The 19,890-nt window shown below is 47.6% G+C and overlaps 1 protein-coding gene across 3 annotated transcripts in view; it reads left to right on the plus strand.

Moving 5' to 3' along the window:
- The window catches only part of LOC111944117 (TOG array regulator of axonemal microtubules protein 2-like), a 49,932-nt gene extending 31,543 nt beyond the window's left edge, over positions 1–18,389 (plus strand). For all 3 annotated transcript variants that reach the window (XM_086871487.1, XM_086871507.1, XM_086871498.1), the window contains 12 exons: positions 953–1,114; positions 3,246–3,378; positions 5,084–5,189; positions 5,916–6,151; positions 7,682–7,834; positions 9,015–9,132; positions 10,092–10,195; positions 11,566–11,770; positions 12,953–13,169; positions 14,259–14,345; positions 16,537–16,984; positions 17,448–18,389. In XM_086871487.1, coding sequence (XP_086727613.1) covers positions 953–1,114; positions 3,246–3,378; positions 5,084–5,189; positions 5,916–6,151; positions 7,682–7,834; positions 9,015–9,132; positions 10,092–10,195; positions 11,566–11,770; positions 12,953–13,169; positions 14,259–14,345; positions 16,537–16,772 — 1,757 coding nt within the window. In that variant the 3' untranslated portion in view covers positions 16,773–16,984; positions 17,448–18,389. The remainder of the gene's footprint in view (positions 1–952; positions 1,115–3,245; positions 3,379–5,083; positions 5,190–5,915; positions 6,152–7,681; positions 7,835–9,014; positions 9,133–10,091; positions 10,196–11,565; positions 11,771–12,952; positions 13,170–14,258; positions 14,346–16,536; positions 16,985–17,447) is intronic.
- The last annotated feature ends 1,501 nt before the right edge of the window (positions 18,390–19,890 follow it).

The following is a 19,890-nucleotide window of genomic DNA, read 5'->3' on the forward strand; positions in this document are numbered from 1 at the left end:
TCATGCCCAAGGTTTCACAGACTCAGTAACAGAATATCAGCTTCCCACCTTCATCTCCAAAGTCTTTCAGAGTAGAAAATTTTGTCTTGCAAAGTTAACTGGGGCTTCAGACTCTCTCCTGGAGAGCAGCCTGCAGGGAAGGGGAGCCCAGAAGAATGCTTCTCAGCCATGGTGGAACTGAGAAGAAACAAAATTCAACTGCTTCTAATGAAAACACCAGAGATCCTTCTCCTGCCACAGCCTGCTGAGGAGCTGGCACTGTAGAGCTGTGCTGAAGCCCTGAGCCACTGCTTCTGTTGTAGCCCCAGGAGCAAGGAGCGTTCCTGACTGAATCCTGGCTGAGGGGCTCTGACTGCAGTGCTGTGTGTGCTGCCCCCAGGGTGGCAGCAGGGACCTTAGGAGGCAGCACTCAGCCCAAGGGCATCACTCAAGGCTATCTGCACTTTCATTTGGTAACTTCCCCAGCCAGACTCAGAAACAGAAAAACAAAAGCAAAGCAATACTGTGTTTTCCTTCTTTCTTAGGGGAAGCATCACTGCAATTTGGTTTTAAACTAGAAGAGGGTAGATTCAGGTTAGATTCTAGGGGGAATGTTTTTATAATGAAGGGGATGAAGCACTGGAAGGGTGGGCTCACAGAAGCTGCTGTTGATCCATTCTTGAAGGTGTTCAAAGCCAATTTACATGGGGCTCTGAGGAATCTCATCTAGATGAAGATGTCCCTGTTCACAGGGGTTGGACTAGATGGTGCTTAGAGGTGCCTTCCAAGCCAAACTCTTCTAGGATTCTGTGATACTGTGATCACAGTCCCATGTTAGCATGCCACTGTTATACTTGAAGTTCTTTGGGATAACAAAGAGCTGTTACCCAAGTCCAGCAAGTTTTCTGGCCCTTTCCATCGTCACCCTGTGCAGCAGCCTCCACTTACAAGCTCCTCTTTGGTCTCCCCACAGGCTTTAGCGTACCGCCTGTCGATGGCACAGCTTCCAGTGTGCGGAGAAAATACCCTGGTAGTGCCTTGAAGGAGAAGGTCTTGAGGAAGCAGGACAACATGCCCTCACTGCCCAATATGCCCATCATCCATGGGATTGGCAGCTTCCCACGCAACTCCTCAGGTAAGCCTGCTCTGAGGCAGCTTTTTCCCACATGGGTTTTTCCTTGCCCATGGGGCACAAACTGCCACCTGCCTCACCCAGCACAGCTGGGATCTTGGGTCCATAGCCTGTCCTGAGAATGAACAGCAAGTGTACTTCTGAGTTAGTCCAGCTCTGCAGTAGTGGAGCAGTTGGTTCTTAGAGTTCCATTGGAAAGTTGAGCTGAATAAAGTAGTGGTAAAGGCCTAAGCTCTGGCTTTTGTCCCTCCTCATAGTCCAAACCACAGCACTGGTGCAAGAGGCAGCTGTAACTGCAGGGATGAGCTGTGGGGCAGTGTGCCAGGGTGTGCTCACTGGGCACCTACGAGTACCACCACGATCAGTTGTCCACTCACCATCTCATCCCTCTGCCTGTGCTGCTGTCCGGCTCTGCAGACAGCTTTCCTGCTATCCCAGCAAGGGCTGTCTCTGCGTGGCAGTCAGCAGCTTGGTGCAGTCGTGCTGCTGCTCCCAGAAGTGCCCAGTGGCTCCTCACTGCTGCCATCCCACAGCCTGCAATGCCAAGAGGGAACAAGCAGTGCCTCCTGTGTCACCCCAGCCAAATACAGTGGCCGTATGTAGCAGGTGACAGCCAGGAGGGGCTGCCTGGTGCTCCCAGGCTGTTTGCTGCCTGCAGTAAATACCCAGCAGATAGTCCCTAGTGGCTCTTGTCTCTCCCTTGTGGGTAGAGTGCCTGTGCTAGCATTCCAGGTAGGGTGAGATAAGAAGAAAGGAGCTAGGAATGATACTTGGAATGCTCCTTTCTAGAGGTGCTACTTCCATGTTGAGAATTGACCAGAAGTAGCCTGACGTGGCTCTCCATTCATAGTGAATCTAGATGTGTATGTCCACACACTTCTGCAGTGACATCACTGATGTCAGTGTCTGGGGTACATCAGTGACATCCACATTAGCCCCCGTCTGAATATTTTTGATGTTATGGTATACTTTGTGAGAACAGGCAAGGTAGCACAGAAACCCAGCAGAGTCTAGAGAAGTTCATCTAGATTCTGTTCAGTGTTGATAGTCCATCATTGTAGACAGCTCTGATGTTTTCATCTACACATTAGGAAATGAGCTATTGAGAGCATGACATGAAATTTTGGATGCACAGTGCTTTTGATGACAATTGGGTTTCATAAGACATGCATTTATCATCTGATTTTTCTCATAGCTTGTACATTTTTTTCCATACCAAAAAATTCAATTAAGGCAAAGCCTGGACACCTGATTATCAAGAGCATGTGTCTGGCAACAATTTGCAGCTGTATTTGCATATTTTTATCCTCAGTTTGCATTTGAAAGGCTTTTATATCAACTGTCTAGACTGGAAGTGGCATTTTTCCTCAAGTGAAGGCTTAGGCACTGCTGAGTTCACAAACACATCCATTTGATGACAAAGAAATTTCACTTCAGCATCTTTGAAATACAGCCAGTGTGCCCCTCTGAAAGGGCAAAGACTCATGATGCTTGGAAAGAACAAAATCCATAAAGTACTCCCTGGGCAACAGTAGGCTACAATGTATGTGCAGTCAGCTGTCTGCTGTCTAGAAGATTTGAAGGCAATGGGAAGAGAGGCGCTGTCAGGAGTGAAGGGTCAGGTATCGCTGCTCCCTGGTAGCTGCTCCGTGGGGATTCAGCCGGGCCCAGCAGGGCTGGGTTGTTCAGGCTGGGCTTGGTGCTGTGGCGAGGCAGCTGCAGGTCTTTCCTCAGGGAGTTGCAGAGTGCCTCTGTCGTCGGGGCTGGGGGAAATCAGGGCGCTGAGACAAGAGAGGCAGCTGAGGGGTTCTCTCCTGGGCTAGCAAGTCCTGCTGGTGGGCGCTGTCTGGCAGGCAGTGGGAGCTCTGCGGCCTCAGGAAGCTGCCGCTGCTGTGCTGTGGCACTTGGCAGCTGGCGCTGTGTGGGCAGCTGTCAGCTTTAGCCTGGAGCTGGGCCCAGCTGGGGGGGCTGGGAGAAAGCAAGCAGCCCAAGGAGCCAGGCAGCAGGGAAGTGTCTGTCCCAGTGCCACTTTGTCCCACACGGAAGCCTGGCTGGGAGATGGGGCTGCAGGCCGCTCCATGGCGGGGTGCCTTGCCCGGGGCTGCAGCGCTCATGGCTGACCCTCTCCTCACAGTGACCTCGCAGACGGCCTCTGGTGCCAAGCGTCGAGAGGAGCCGCTGCGTGGGAACTGGCAGAAGGACACAGCCTCTTGTGACCCACAGCAGGCCTTGCTCAAGGCACTGTCCTTGCTGGGCAGCGATGACTGGTAAGAAAGGCCCCGTTCACTCTGTCTCCCTCTTAGCGTTAAGGTAGCTCAGAAGTGGATCTTGCTAGTGCCTCTGAGCCCCGACAGCCCAGAGGGCCAAGGGGCACCAGTGAAACCACTGCAGAGCCGTGAGAGGATAAAGATTTGACAGCAGCCTTTTCTTGGCCTTGGTCTGCAGCAGTGCTCCAGCTGCAGCAGGTCCCTGCTGTTTGCTTGCTTCGCCTGCTGCTCCATGGAGCTGCAGAGGAAATCTTGAGGGAAGAGAGAAAGCTGTGGGACAAGATGATTTGCTGGCTGAAGGCAGAAGCAGGATGGCAGCACTTTTGAGTGTAGAGATTTGGGTGCCTTGGAGCACTGGTCCAGTGGGACTGAGTAAGATTTCTTCTCTCTGGCCCCACTGCTGACAGCAATGGCAGCTGACAGGGTCTCCCTGGGACCTCCTGCTGTGAATGCCAGAAGCAGCTCCAGGGAGTTCCTCTTCCTGAGAAATGGCCTGACTTGTGCTTTCAAGTCCCTCAGCCTGTCATTACTTCTGAAGGGCTCATGGCAGAAGAGAAGGAAAAAGAAATATAATCCTCAGGAATCTTGCACTTTTGGAATTTAACTTTTTCCTTCAAATTTTACTTCTCACTGCTTCATATGGGCCTGAGATACTTGGTTATAACTCACATCGTGTCCCAAAATTTGACACAGTCAGAAGGAGGCCCAGAGGTGCTAACCTGAATGTTGGGTGGTATTGGTTGTCTTTTTGATGTCTGGGTTGGCATCCACTCACTGGTGGATGCTTCATTCACACAGAGATAAGGACTCCACTCACACTGGGATAAACATGAAAAATCTGCCACAATGCATCTCCTTGTGCAGTCACCTTTGCTTTGCCCTTTCTCTTCTGCTTTCTCTTCCCCATTTCTCCTTGGTGCCCTGTGAGGTGCAGAGAGCCTCTGGAGGTGTGGGGGAGTCTGGGTGACATCAGGGGTTCCTGTGGGATCGATCACCAGCCCTGTGCTGCAGCCCTGATGCCTCACAAACCTGCCTGTAGCTGAGGGCCTGCACAAAGCAGGTGCTGGGAGATGGAGTTGTTTGCACCTTTTAAATAACATATTGCTCTTGTGGGGGTTGTTTTAGGTAGTGGGTTTTGCCAGAGTTTCAACTGTTCTTGCCCAGGTGTGGAATCTTCTGGGACATCCTGCTGCTTTTTTGGGCAAGGAGGAAAAGAAGTGGAGTGGGTGAGAGACAGGCCTGGATTGCAGAGTGGAAAGTCAGCTCCAGAGTGCCAGTGCAGTCTCTTACTGCTGAACTGCCTGCTGGGGCTTGTAAAGAAGGAAAAAGCCCCAGTAACAGCCCCATGGGACTGTGTCTCAGGGGCAGGAACAGGGAGGTGACAGGAAACAGCAGCTTGGTTTGGTCTCACAGCTTCTAAGAAGCAGTGAAACACGGACCTCATGAGCCAGAGGTTTCAGAAAGGCTGTCTTGTAAAATGGCCACAAATGAAGACTCTGAAACCCCTCTCTTTGCCTCTTGGATCTGTGTGTGCTTTTGACAGCCTCAGCATCCTGTGGCCACGAGTTCCACAATTTCCTGAAGTGCTCCTTGAAAAGCACCTCCCACTGAGGTCCCACTGAGCTGCCAGCCTGGTCATTTCAGAGGGTGCTGCCTAGTTCTTGGGTGGAGAGAAAAACCAATCTTTTTGGGACTTGCCTTTCAGGGAGCTGAAGGAGAAGGCGCTCTCCAGCATCGGACAGCTGGCTGGGTCCCATTCAGAAGTCGTGCTTTGTAGACTTCGTGAAGTTTGCCTGGCAGTTACCAGCGAGGTGAGAACATTCTTCTGACTTTTCCCCCATACCTCATACATGGTGTGTAGAGTAGATATGTGCATGTTCATGTCCATGTGTGCTCAGGGATTGCCTTCATTTCTGTTTCTAGACCTTGTATTTCTAATGTCTCTCAGCTAGGATCAGTGTGTGCATGTAGCTGTATTTCCTGGTAGGTTGGCTGTCTGACACTCATCTTTGAGTGAGGTGTCATTGTAAAGCAAGGTGCAAATGCACAAACTGAGACATTAATTATGTTATTTTCCAGTGTCCTAATCTCTGCCTGAGATGTAATTCAACACTGCCAATTAGTCTGTAGATTTGAGCCTGTGCTTTCCATTTCTTGGCTAAGTCCTTCAGCTACTGGTGTTGCTTTTTTGAACAGGAGGACATGATTCTTTTCTCTTTATGACTTGTGCCTTATCGTTTGCTAGCAGCGCTTGTTTAATTTGTTTATTTCCGAATAAACGGGCCTAAAATCAAAGGGGTGGACATGATAGAAGAGTTAATTGAAATGATTTGTTTTTAGGCCTGCTGTCAGCAGGTCTGAGGCCAGAAACTGGTGCCAGACTAAGTGCCTTTGTGTGCCTATGCTCTCCTGCTCTTATTGTGCTTTCATCTTCCCCTGGACACAGTGGGACGTGTTGTCAGTTCCTGGGACTGTTGTCTAAGGCCACTGGTTTTCTTTTCAAGGTGATTCTTATGTTTCTCTCATCACTTCCCCAGGTGAGCAACCTCCGCTCCAAGGTGTCCTACGCTGCAATCGTCACTCTTGGAGAGCTCTTTGCAGCCTTGAAGAAGGACATGGACTCCAAAGTGGATGAGGTTGCTCAGGTCCTGCTCCCGATGGTTTGGAATTCCCCAGAGTTTCTGGAGAAAGCAGCCAATCAGACCCTGGGGATCATGGTGGAGAACGTGACTCCTGCACGAGCACTGGCTGCTCTCATGGACAGGGGAGCCAAGTAGGTTCTTCTTCTTCTAGTGATCTTCTTCACCTTCTAGTGTGTGCGTGGGGGAAGGGATGAGAGACAGAATGGGAATGGTGGGAGGGAAGGCTCCTGCATCCTGCATCTTCTGTGAAGTCAGGGACTTCATTCCCCCATCAACCTCACTTCTTTCCTCTTGTCACCTGTTTCTGCCTTCCTGCAGCCTATAAGTTCACAGAATCACAGAGCTGTAGAATATGGGGAGTTGGAAGGGGCCCATCAGGAGCATCGAGGTCAGCTCCTGGCCTTGCACAGAACACCCCAAGGATCACACCAAGTGCCTGAGATTGTTGTTAAAATGCTTCTTCAACTCTGTCAGGCTTGGTGCTGTGACCACTGCCCTGGGGAGCCTGTTCCAGTGCTCAACCACCCTCTGGGTGAAAACCCTTTTCCTCATATCCAACCTAAACCTCCTCTGACTCAGCTTCCTGCTGCTTCCTGGAATTCTCCCAGCCTGTCAGAGCTTCCCAGAACTGGTGAATGCTGGGAAAAGGATAGTGCCTGCAAAGGCTAAGGATAGAGCCTTGTGCTTTTGTGGGAAGAGTGACAATTGAAGTTGTAGCTGTGAGCGCTCTTTGATATTTCACAGCGCTAAGCACAGAGGCCCTGGGACAAACCATGCCTCCTCATTATGCCATTAGCTTGAGAAAGAAGGAGGGGACTTGCTGGGGCATGGAGCACATGGGAGAGAATGTGCTGGGTGGGGCACAGACAGCACAGCAGGTGCAGCTCCTGCCAAAAGGATTCTTGTAGGACTGTCCTGGCCTTAGAGCTTTACTTTCTGTTCAAACTGATGTTTCATGTTAGCTTTGAGATGATGAATCACTTTATAGGCACCTTCACAGGCCGAATGCCATTGGACAGCTGAAGCAAATGCTGCCTTAAGTGTTGGTGCTGGGCCTGATAGTTCCCAAGAGACAGTCTCTAGAACAGGACAACCTGGCTAAACTGCCTGCCACCCCTTCCTCAGCTTTGGAATAGGGTAAAACATTCAGATGTATCCCTTGCCAAGCCTCACAGAAGGAACAGGCAGCATTGCTGGATATTCTGCAACCTCACGCCCCAAATCATGGGGCATTTTCCCTGCATTTTTTTTTCTTAAGAGGTCTCTAGAATTGGGGGGTAAATGGGAGGAAAGAGCCTCAGTCCTGCTTCTGCTGCTTGGTGTAGTGGGTGCCTCTGATGGGTCAGCATGAGTTGTCATTAATTACTAAATTATTCATATGTAATCTATTTTTTAATCTTTCTCAGGGAAATTTTTGGGAAAGAAATTGAGTATCAGATAATGCAGGGAGACTGAATTCCTCCCTCTTCCTTGCAGGCACTCCTTCTGTGCAATGCTAACTTTGTGTTTATCTGAGGACAGAACCTCCTACAGGTGTCTAAAGTTGCAGGGAGAACCCAGGCCTCCTTTGCCCAGCAAGGACAGGGAGCATTCTCTGGCCAAGGCCTGTGCTGCTGTGCCTCCTTCTCCCTGTGTCCCAGTGTTTGCTCTCTTCTTCCCAGGAGCCGCTACGTCCAGGTGCGGAAGTGTGCGGCCGAACTCCTCCTGTCCTTGATGGGGAAAATTGGAGTCACGAAGATCGCAGGCACACCCAGGGCTGAGACCCTGGCACAGGTGGCAGGGAAACTTGCTCAGGACTGTCACAAGGACACAAGGTAATGATCTTCATTTCACCTCCTAAAACAGGAAATCTGTTTGGTGTCTGGCTTTAAAAGGGAAACCCACAAAATTGTATAAACAACAGGAAATAATATGTTACCTCTCCATGTGGATAAGGGGCATAGAATCACGGAATACGCTGAGTTGGAAGGGACTCATCAGGGTCATCAGGTCCAGCTCCTGGCCATGTGCAGGACACCCCAAGAGACACCTCATGTGCCCAAGAGCATTGTCCAAACCCTTCTTCAGCTCTGTCAGCCTTGGTATTGTGACCGGTGCTCTGGGTTCCCCAGGGAAATGACTGTACTGGGTAACCTGAGGTTGTCCAGCAAGAAGGAGCATTGCCAGCTTCCTGTGACTTGAAGGATTTTGACTGAGATCAAAAGAGCTCAGATTAGCCAGACTAACAGTTTTGTTTGGCCTTAGGTGGACCACACAAAGACAAAGTGTTGCCTACTTTTCATCACTGAAGGATCCCAAATACATATTTCTCATTAACTTAAGATTTTCCTAGAAATACTTCAGGGGTCTTTAGCCAATGTATTCAGTCTTTCTAAACCTATTCTGAAGAAATCTATAATGCTGTTATCTGTAGCTGAATGGCCTCCAAATTTGTTCTTGAAGAGCACTGCAGGTTCTGAGTGGCAAAATCAACCCAAACCACCAAAATCCCCTTACTTTGATAATTGAATTCTTTTGCATTGATGATTAAATTCCCATTAATAGCTGCCAAGAACACAGGAGCAACTAGCTGCCCCTGTCCATACATATGGTATAGAATAATCAATAGGAAGCAAGAGGTGTTTTGTCCTGGCCTCCCTGCCTGTTAAAGGAAGGCAAATTATTGTGCAGTGGTAGCAAGACACTGTTAATAGGCTCTGACAACCAAGCAGATGTGTTTTGATTGTTCCCTGGGATCCATTGATCCCACAGAAGCACACACACAGTTTCAGAATCAAATGGTATTTTCTGTTGCCCCACGTTCTCCTCTTGCCTCTTGTGATCAGCTGACAGCACTGTGCAGTGACAAGTGGAGGTAAATGTCTCTCTTTGCTGAGTAGGTAATGCCTTCTTATGCAAGGATTGCACCTGATGAGTTTAAGGTATCAGCCTCTTCTGTTAACACTCTTCCTATGTTTGTTCACTTTTCTTTCTTTCCCTTCCTTTGTTCCTTAGGCATTGTGGACAGGAGATGGTGAAGATGATGCTAAGTCATCCAAAATTTAAAAGGCTTTTGGAGAAATCTGTTTCTACCCGTGACCTGGAAGATATTCTGACAAGAATTAAGAAGAAAGTAAGTGCTTGGCAGGAGAAATGTCTCCTTTGTGCAAGGATTGCCAATGCTTATATGAGATCAATTATACCTAATTAGTCTTTATCTCATTCTCCTGAATCACTTTGCTCCTGGGAATGAGCTGTTAATCCTCAGCTTGTTCACCTGCAGACTACAAAGGGACTGGTATTCTTAGTGAAAAAGTGGGGTTTTGAATATTTTGAATATCACAAAGGGGAAAGGGGAAGAGGAGAAAAAGGGTTTTCATTTAAGTGTAACCCCTCACCATGCTCTCCCTGCTATGCCCCCAGTAAAGGAATTAAATGCGAATAGTGCTTCTGAAGATAACATAGTCTATGCAAAAGACACTGGATGTTGTAGTGCCAGGAAAACTTCCAAATATGCAAAAGATGTACATGTCAATCCTGATTACTACAATTACCATCTGTCTGCTGGGAATACTGTCCTACTGCATTATAGCTCTTAACCCTATGGAGCTGGAGGAAGATTGGTGAATTCAGCAGCATCCAGTGGAAAACCACCTGTTTGTTTGAGGGGTTTTTTTTATTCTTCTTATCTACATTATAGAAGGGAGCGTGACGTTGTGGAGGAACAGGGAGAGCGAGTGTTGAATCAACTTCCAACACAATGGGCCAGCTCCCAGAGAGTCCAAATTTTTCTGCTGCTTCCTTAAAGAACACTCATTGCCTACCAGTGTGCATTATTCCCATTTCTGCTCAAGACTAATGAAATTGGGATTTTAGAGTGCTGCTCAGTATGGCAGCACCCATAACCTGCCTTGGGCTATTGAGAACAAAGAGTTGGCATCACTGAATCTCTGGTCTGTTGCCTTCCGTAAGCTAGGAAATGTCTCCCTAAGTCTTGGTAGCTGTGATCCTGAGGTTCCAACTTGTGTTTTAAACAGGGAGTTTCCTATTGCATTTTCTAAAGAGTCATGGGGTTTCTTTATGTCTTTGTAGGAGATGGAAAGCCAGAAGGGTGAAGGCCCATCAGTCAAGATGCCGGTGAAGAAGAGCAGCGATTCCTCGAAGAAGCCCCAGGCCACATTGCCTTCTAGTAAACGGTACTGAGCACTTTTGTTAGATGGGACAAAGCATGTGACAAGCTTTACATGTCCTTCCTCAGGAAAATCTTTCTGGGGCAGATGACCCGTACCAGAGATTGTTTCCATTCCCTACAAATGCTCCATGATAAAAATTGGCTACTTCTGCATTACACTGAACACAGCTTCTCTGGAGAGGTTTCCACAGAAATTGGGCAACAAAAAGACACCCATTGGTTGTGGCTCAGACAATGCAGTGCACTGGCAAGGGCAGTGTTGTGGAGGCATGGAGAGGGCTGTGTCTCTGCTGCTGGACTTGGGAAAAGTAAATTCAATCAGGGTTGGTTTTTTTCATCAGAGAGGAGTCTTTTTCAGATTGGTGTCTTGATGAGAAGTCCCAGTCAGGAAACAAGATGCCATTCCCCAAACAAGCAGCTCCCATGCAAGTTGTTGGGCCTGGCTGATTCATGGCTTTCTTACTCTCAAACTGTACCAAGTTTGAGTAGTAAGTATCAAGGCAATTCCTAAGCGACATTGGTCAACAGGTGTCTCAATGTGGATGTTTTGTTATGATATTCCTGTCCTTCACACTGTTTGCTTGATGGACTGCATGTTGGTTTATTTCCCCCTGTGCTGCAGTCCAAATTTAAGACAGCAATTTGGTCCTTGCTGTCCTTTCTGCCAGGGGCAGAGCTACTTGTACCTGTTCTCCTGTGATAACAGAGGAAAGTTCTTTAGCTCTGTCATGCTCAGTGGTGGCAGAAGAGTGAGCACATGCCTCAGTAGCATAGCTAGGAACTTGGAATGCTCATGGAAGAGACAGGTTGATGCAGGAGAATTGTTCCCTGTGGGTTTGTTAAGCTGTGGATCTAGTCTCTGGGGAAGCAAACATAAAGTTAGCATAGTGCTGGGATGTCTGCCTTCTGTTTTTATCTCTGTTACTGATTTCCTGGATCCTTCAGATATGCCCCTGTTCATCTGTTCAGAGGCATCTGAGCTACTGTTACAGATTGTCATGCCTGCTGTAGAGACACTTCTCCAGAGTGATGAGTTTCCTTACTATAAGACACACATGTCCCCTATGAGGAGGCATTTAAACTTGCAAGTTTAAATTCTCTTTCCCCACAAAGCAATGAGACCTTTGTGCCTGGGAAGCCATCTGAAGGTAGATCAGATACATCTCATCCTTGGTTTTCCTGAGTGAGCACTGGTGAGAATGTTACTCGCAGATTGTCTCCTGTAATGATTGTCATGAGGTCCACATTGTTTTTCAGAGCCTCATGATTTTCTAGCTGGAAATCACATCATTAGGGATGCTCCTTGAGATGTTTTGCTCTCCATTAACTGAAGGTATTATCACCACCAAGTTCTAATTTGGTTTTATTTTCCAGGGTGAAGTCTACCTCTGAGGGACGCCTCCTCCACCGTGCAAAAGCCCAGGTCACGTTACCTCCATCTGTGGAAGAAACAGAGCCGCTCCAGAAGCTTTACAGTCTCCTGGAAGCCAAGGGGTTTCAGACACGGCTGGAAGGACTGGCATTCCTTCTCGAGCTGTGCCAAACTCGCCCCCAGCTCATCTCCACTAACATTGTCCAAGTATGTAGGGTATCTTCATTGTTCCTTTCCTTTAGCTCCTTCCCCAAGCCTGGAGCAGTGAAGTTCATTCTGTGTGTCTTGGCACTACATCCTGGCAGTTTGGGCCAGGCTGGTCCCTCTTACACAGACAAATTTCATTCAGATCCAGGCTTCAGAACAAGTTCTTTCAGTCCAGCTGTATTTGTTGGGCAGGTGCCTATTGATGCTGTTCATCAAATGATGACAGAGTTTGCTGCTGCTGTAGCTGATGCTCTCTCCTACTCCCAGCTGGGTTAAGTGAAGGGAATAGCAGCACTGAAAGCATGGCAATTATTCTCTTGATAAAAAATGGGTTTGGATGGAGAAGTATCAGGCTGGGTTGGATTAAACCCAGATTGTTTTATACTACACTTCTGTAAACTTAATCTTGTCTTGCACAGGCACACGTCTGGCTACTCATTTCCATTCCCTATTCCTCTTGGGAAAGATGGTGCTCAACCTTCTTGGGGGGTCCTGTTCTTCTCTCTGGAAAAGGAGGAAAATGAATAAGAACAGATCTGTGCCTTCTCCTCCCAGAAGCTGCTTTTTCCCTTTCTCCAGTAAATGGTGCCTGATAATGTGGCTGTCAAGGGACTGAACCTGCTCTAATAAGAGCTGTACAGCACAATAAATTTCAGAAGCCTACATGTTAGTTAGACAAATGGTGTGGTTCCTGGAAGAGTTGATCAGAGCCCTGCACTTCTCCAGACACAGAGATAGAGACAGACTAAAGAAAACTTAGATCTCCTCCAGCCATAGTTTTGGCAATATCAAAATTGCCCTCAGTACTTGAGGCAAGTGTACAGAGAGATGAGCACTGTAAATATCTGGTTCCATACTTCTAAAGCAAAGGTCATATTTTTCAATTAATAAATGAATTAATTTATTTAATCAAATGATTTACAGGGGGAGGGAAACACCATAGGAATTATTCTGTTCCCACCCATACCTCATCAAAATAGATGAAAATCTTTCAACCAGCATGAGGTTGTGCAACCACTGCAGTTAGTGGTCCCCAGGAAAACAATGAAATTGTGCAAGCAAGTGTTGACCTGTCCAAAAGGATCAGATTCATCTTTTACATTGCTGAGTGCACATGTCCACATCCCCTCTTCAAACAAGGACATTGTAATCCAGCTGTCATTTTGTTTGTTCTCTCCACAGATTTTTGATTATTTGGTCCTGAGAATATCTGACACTCACAAGAGGGTGAAGCAGAAAGCGCTGGACGTGCTGGCAGAAATCATTGGCATCCTGGAAAATGCCTTGAGCCCGGTGATCATCCATTTGGTTGAAGGAATTACAAACAACTTGAATTCGAAGGATCCCGGGGTTCATTCTGCAGCTGTGAAAGCTCTGGAAGAATCTATTTCTCATTTAGGTAAGGCTGACCCCTGACATGGACTCTCCTCAGCTGTGTCTCTGCCTCTCCCACACAAGAGAATGCTGAGAGCCCTGACAGCTCTTGTTGTCTGTGGAACACTGCAGCTGACATCCACCAGAAGCTGTGGAGCTGCAGTCCTTACACACCAGTGCCCCAACAGGCTTGAATGTGCATCAGCATTTCCCAAAGGTCCCAGGAGCCCTTGGCTCTGTGCTGCTTGTCTGAAGAGGAAGTCCTGGAAGCCTACAGCTTTGCTAGAATTCAGAGCCAAGGGGATTTTGGAGTTTGCTTGGGCCCCATTTGACTTCCCAAATGAATAGCTTTGCTGTTGGCATGAAGGGACACAGGCCCATCAGAGCTTCTGCAGAGCAGCCTCCTGGAAGAATCTACATTTATAGGCATTAGCTGCCCATTTCCCACCTTCCTTCTTTGGCTTCTTTTTTCAAAGGTGAACTTACGATTCAGCAGCTTCATTTCCTTATAAGAAACAGGTAGAAATCCAGCTGTCAATGATGCCTTGTTCCACATGTTGTTTTGCATGGTGCAAGATGGCTGTAGCAAATAGCTACCTAGGCAAGGGCTGCTGCAAATTCCTTTGCCACACAGATTTATGTCAGCTCTGAAAATGCCGCACTGGGGAATATGCGTGAGAAATGAAGTGTTAAAAAGGCAGGTCTTCCAGGGGAGTTTCCACTTTCTCCACCTCAGCTGCTCTGTGAGCTCATGAACTGCCTGACTCAGTGCCTTTCTCTGTTCCAAGTATGGGGGGCACATTTTTGCTCTGGGATGCAAACCCTTTTCACTGCTTACATGTGATTGAACTCTTGAAGTCCCTGATGTGAAATGTTTAACGTAGCTCCTGGTACAGCAGACAATTTTGGATCTACAATTGTGCAAGGAGAGCTTTTCTTTTGGAATTAAAAACCCTCCCTAGGAGGCTGGAAGGAAAGAAGAAATGGATTCAAGAACCAGCAGAAATTGACTTTTATTTTATAAAATAAGGGCTTGCTCCTGCCCTTTCCCACCCCACTGTCCTTTCTCCTATGACCTCCGAAGAGTGAGCAGAAACGTGTGTTTCTCTTGTAGATAAAGTATCACTGATGAAAGAGTTTGGCCACAGATGGAGTCAACTGAGTGGCCAAGCTCTGCTGGATGTCACTGAGCGTATCACAGGTATGGCCAACCCTTCTAAGCCAAGAGGTCTTCCTAGGAAGAATGTTCAGGGAATGCCTGTAAATAGACAGTAGAGTAGCTCCTCCAAATCAGGACCTGCTGAGCTTGTCCCTCCTGCCCAACACCCATGGCAGGTGTATTGGGCAGGTTTTCCTGGCTGCTGCCGTGGTGTGCAGCATCTGAGACGGGGGCAGCGTGCAGCCTCATGGCTGAGCTCTCAGTGGGACACCTCAGAAGCCACCTTCAGGAAAGGGAAGGGCTAAAAATATCCTAGCTGGCTCCTCCCTTGGAAGTTCAGGGGCATCTGTGACCCTTGAGGGAAAGTGGTGGCAAATGCTGTTTCAGGGGATCAGTTTGTTTTGTCCTAACAGAATCCTTGTTTTGCTCTTGGGAGGTTTTGAGGCTGAACCCTGCAGGGCCTGGGGCTCTCAGCTTAGGTCAAAACTCAACACACATATTAGAGGCACAGATTTAGTGCAAGGGTAGCCTTTGTGGGCAGAGGGGCAGAAGCAGAGTGCTCAGGCTCCCTGCCTGTGCTGTCAAAGTGGCATTGGGCTGAGCATTTCAGGGAGTGCAAACAGTGTCTTCCTATGTCAGCGCTGTCCAAAATGCTACAAATGCAGCTGCTAATTGATTCCTCAGAGGAGCTTGCTATGGCAGCAATAGACAAGGAATGGAAACATCATCATCTCAATATATAGTGGAGAAGCTGATTTATGGCCTTGCTTTAACTGGGGCTAAATCCACCACTAATTCTGCCAGCATCTTTAAATGCAAGGTTTAATACACTTTGTATCTTCATTGTGAATCTCAAAAGGGCATGTTCAGCGATTGGGAATGTCAAAGGCGTGTTAAAGAGCAGTTGAATAAAGTAGATCTCCAGGAACAGGGAGTTTAGTTTTGCAGTTATTTTGATCTCTTTTTCAAATGAAGGAATTAAACATTAATTAGGGCTAGTTTAGAAAGAGCAGAAGCGCTCTCTGAGATTTAGTAGGAACACACAACTCTTTCTCTTCTCAACTTCCATACTGACCAATGTCTTTAATTGCATTTCAACTCAAGTGAACCCCCGTTTTTAAATGGATACCATAACCCTTTTCCCACTTAGAAGCATTGGTTTTGGGTACTTCCAGGAGCTGTTGAAATGTTGATAACTGCTGGTGAATTAACAGCATAGAGAAAATGAAGTCTCTTCCAACACAGTATAATAAATGGCTCCTACACAACATTTTGCCTGTTTAGAAAATGAGAATGCTCTCCAGACCATTTCAGCTTTTGATCTCTCAGCCATATCTGCTGTGCACGGAACCTGTTGATACTCAGTCTTCTTTTTTTTCACAGAGTTGATACTCTGTGTTTCATATTGTTCAGTTCAGAAAACAAGCAGAGAGGATGCTTCAGATTTCTCACATTTCTCACAATGTGAGGAAACACTCATGTTTTGGTTAAATTGCAGTCCCCTGGGTAACAGTTTTCTCTCTCTTTTCCTGCACATTGTAAGGAAAAATGCCATTAACATTGGGAGGGGAAATGCCATTAAAATGTGGAGATGCTCAGATGCCATGGCAATGGGGTCTGGGTCATTATCTAAGACACCTTGGGGTTTGGAACTGCTGTTTGTTGGAAGCCACAAAAGCATTCTGCCAATGACACCAGCCAGTCACTGATGTTTCTTCTCCAAGTGTCAAGCAGCACCCACCTCTGGTGGGCTGGAGTTTTGAAGTGTGGTCTAGTACTGCCCTTTGCTGCGTGCCACTGAGCAAAGGGAAGAGCCAGATTAAACTTTTGGCACTTGACATCAAAGGTCACAAAAATGGAATCATCCTTTTTATTGCAAATCCTTCAATTGACTCTCTACGGTGCATGTCCACATTTTCAGTGTGGGTTTAGACAACTTCTTCATGGAAATAAAAGGCAATTTGTCATATTCAGGAATTATCCCTGCAGATACAGATCATGAAATAGTTTAGTAAAAGTACAAAGTCTGCCAGAGCTACAAGGCCCTGCTTGGAGAAATTAATCCTGGGGGGTTGCTGGTTCTGTTTCTGGGAGGATCAGCTGCTTTGCCCATTTCTGGCTCAAGAGGTTCTGTGTGCTCTTTCTCTGATCTTAGCCAGAGGCAAAACTTAGAAATAGATCCTTGTTTGCATTCAGGTTGGTGGTTAAGAAGCTTGTGTCTCTCTCCTGGCAGTGCTTGTGGAATGGGTTTATCCCAGGAGCCCTGAAGTCGTCCAGCGCTACGCCCTGCCCGTGCTCTGGTCCTTCCTGGGGAACAAGGCGCTGCCCGTGCGAAGCGCCAATGTCCGCACTGTGGTCACCAAGCTTGCCTCTGCCCTCTACAAGGTGATGGGCACCAAGCTGAGGAAGTGTGCTGCCAGCCAGCCTCCACATGTGCGGGATAACCTCTCCAGCATCTTGGGCTGGTGAGGGACTGATGCTCTCCAGGAAGATGACGAAGAGCTGACTCACACACCTCCGGACATGACTTCTTAGCTGTGCCAACAACGACAAAATACTGAGGAAGGGTTTGCATCCGCCCCCACTCTCTCCACTGCCCTTCCTAGTCAAGGCATGGGGGGCCTGAAGCAACTCCGGATTGAGGACAAGACGAAGGCTGAGCAGGGCTCAGCCTCTCACAGGTGAGGGGGGATCTGGGCTGCTCTCTGGCAGGAGGAAGGGTCTTGTGCCAGCCTAGGGAGCCTGTGCTCATCCCCAGGGAACAGTTCTGGCCTGCATGTGCCCCCTGCAATGAGCTGTGCTGCTGCCAGTGCCCCGTGCAGCTGTAGGGCTGCTCAGCTGTGGGGCAGGGACAGGAGCAGGAGGCTGCATGTGCAGCTGAGCCATGGCTGCAAAGCCCAGGGCTCTGGGCTCCCTGCTGTCCCAGGCCAGCCCAGAGGCCAGGCTGTTCCTGTGGGAGCTCTGTGCAAGCGGGGCAGGGTGTCCCCTGGCCTGCCTCAAGTGGCTGCAGGCAGGAACATATTTCCTGTGCAGCTATTTAGAAGTTTGCAGGAATCTGTCCCATGATATATGGAGCTCCAGGTGCTTTAGGTTTGCACTGCAGTCTCTGTTATACTTTGTGTTTCCATTTTGCATATCTGACAGGCTCCTCTCCTACGAAGAAGTTTTCTCTTCATGCTCCATGGGTGCCCACAGAGTCCTTGCCTCCCATCCAGAAGAGCCCTCTTTCTTCAGAGCTCAGGAAGAAGCTTCTGCCTCTCCGAACCTGGTTGACAAATAGGTTTAATGGCTTAGGCTTTAGAGTTAGGGATGTAGGATATAGTAAAGGGATAGTAGTGTAGTATAGGGATATAGTATAGTAGGGATGAAGTGTTCTTATATTATAATGTACATTTGAGGATACATTTTGATTGTAGTTTTTAAATTGTGATGACATATTTTAATTCTTTATATATATTTTTGTAGATACAGTGGGTTTTTTTAATGTTATGTAAGTTAAATTTTTAAAAATACAAGCATAGAATGTGAGACTAGGACCTGCTAGGTTAGAGGAGATGTGCTGAGGTTATCAGAGTACAGCTCACTTGATGTCCCAGTGACTCACCACGTCCTTTCCTCGCTGGGCCTCTCACCTTTGAGACTGGCTCTGAGAGCAATGGGGGGTAGAAGAAGCATGCAGCTTGTGTTGAAAGAAAACTCACCCCCCCTGCATCCTGCTCCTGGATTGTGCTCTCTGCAGCACGGAGAGACAGCGGGACAGAGCTTCTCTTTGGCTTTTAGTTAGTTTTAGTTAGCTGAGGCAGAGGAGTTCCCTGGACCTTTTTTTCTTTTTCTCCTGGATCTGTGCAAATCTGCTTTGGACTGAAAAACACCCAGACAAACCCCAGGAGCTCAAGCCCTTGGCCCACCGGGGCCTGGGCCTCGGCACTATCCATCACCAAAAGGACTGAGAAGAACCTGAGCAATCCGAACTACACCACATGGAAAAGGACTTTTCTTCCTGGATTCGCCATCCCATCGAACAACAAGACGTTTTATTGTTTAATATTATTCAATTCCTGTTAAATAAACAGCTTTTTCCACTTCTCTCCAAGGCAATTATTTTTCCCAGACCAGTTGCGGGGAGGGGTCATTTGAATTTTTTTCCCTGGGGAAACCCCCATTTGGAGCTGTTCTCCCAAATTTGCCCTGAACTAGGACAGGGGACAATAGACCCAAAAGATCCTGTATAGTCAAAAGTTTTCTACCTACATGTATTCTGTGCTCACAAAAGGCCTGAGCAAAGAAACAAAGAGAAGTGTGCCCAAATCCCAAAGCTTTGCCCCTTTGCAAGCTCACACCGATCTGGCTCAGAGGTGTCTTCAATCACAATTTCATAGGTAAGAAGAGCATGTGGGAAAAGATGCACTGCTTTGGAAAAGTCATCTGTATGTACATTTATCCAGGACAGCAGTTCAGCAGTGTTGTTTGCTACTTGTTTGCAGAAGGATGAGTGGATGTGAGGCCAACAACCAGTGATGAGGGTTCCTCAAATCTGTCTGTACTCCTGGGTGCCATTCAGCCCAGAGCTATGGGATAATCCCAAAGTGCATCTCACACACGTTCTGCCTCCAAAAAAACTTTGGCCTCACTTCCTAGAGTCAAAGAAATAGAAGAGTAATAAAATGGGCAATTAAACTTGTCACTTTAGAATGACTCTCCTGCTTTTCAGTGTCAACCGAGGTTGTACCTAATGCTCCCACAGCTTGTTACAAACAAGTGTTTGAGATTGCTTAAAAGTTTTCCAGCAAGGTTATTGGTAAAAACCAGATTGAATATGAAAAAATAGCTCAACAAAATTCATTGGCAACTTTCACACTCTTACTTACAAATCAGTTAATGTAAGGAAAACAAGGAAAAAAACAACCAACAAAATGCAGTCAATGAAACCAGAAATGAACCAAGAACTATCTTTGTGTGTGTGTTTAGGTGTGTTTGACAAAGGAACATAAGGGACAAGGATAAAAAGGAATATGGCCTAAAAGCTTAACAGCACTCAAGCTTAACAGTAGTTAAACTGCAGCCTCCAGGAGTGGGGGTATCGGCCCAGGATCCATTGCTGATGGGCGATCCTGCGAGTGCAGCAAGCGTGAGAGCTCGCTGGCTCTGAGAGGCCCCACTCCGAGGGCGGTTGCTGCTGGCAGCCCCTGTGGTCCAGGAGAGCTCCAAGGGCCTCCTTTGGACCGCTGTTCATGGGCCACAAGAGAGTGGGCCTCAGTCACAAAATGTTTCATCCTGGCCGCACTTTGGGTCAGCACCCAGCCTTTGAAAGTGTGAGAAGAAGGATGTTATGCCATTCAGGCAAGAAAAGTAATTTCCAAGGCTGTTCATAGAAAACCCCAGGAGCTCGTTAGACAGCACAAGTTCCTGGCGGCGCTCAGTGTTTCCGATAAGCTCAAGAGGAGCTGAGCCCAGGGGCTGTTCAGCAAGGCCAAGGACTAACCAGCGTTTCTCAGGTCACAGTGTGGCCTGACAAGGCTGGGGGGATTCACCACCACAATCTGAAGCATGAAGTTTTGATGTAGGCTAAAAAGCCGTGGCCCAGTGG

Source organism: Cyanistes caeruleus, chromosome 2, assembly GCF_971803275.1.
Source record: "Cyanistes caeruleus chromosome 2, bCyaCae1.hap1.1, whole genome shotgun sequence".
Taxonomy (NCBI): Eukaryota; Metazoa; Chordata; class Aves; order Passeriformes; family Paridae; genus Cyanistes; species Cyanistes caeruleus.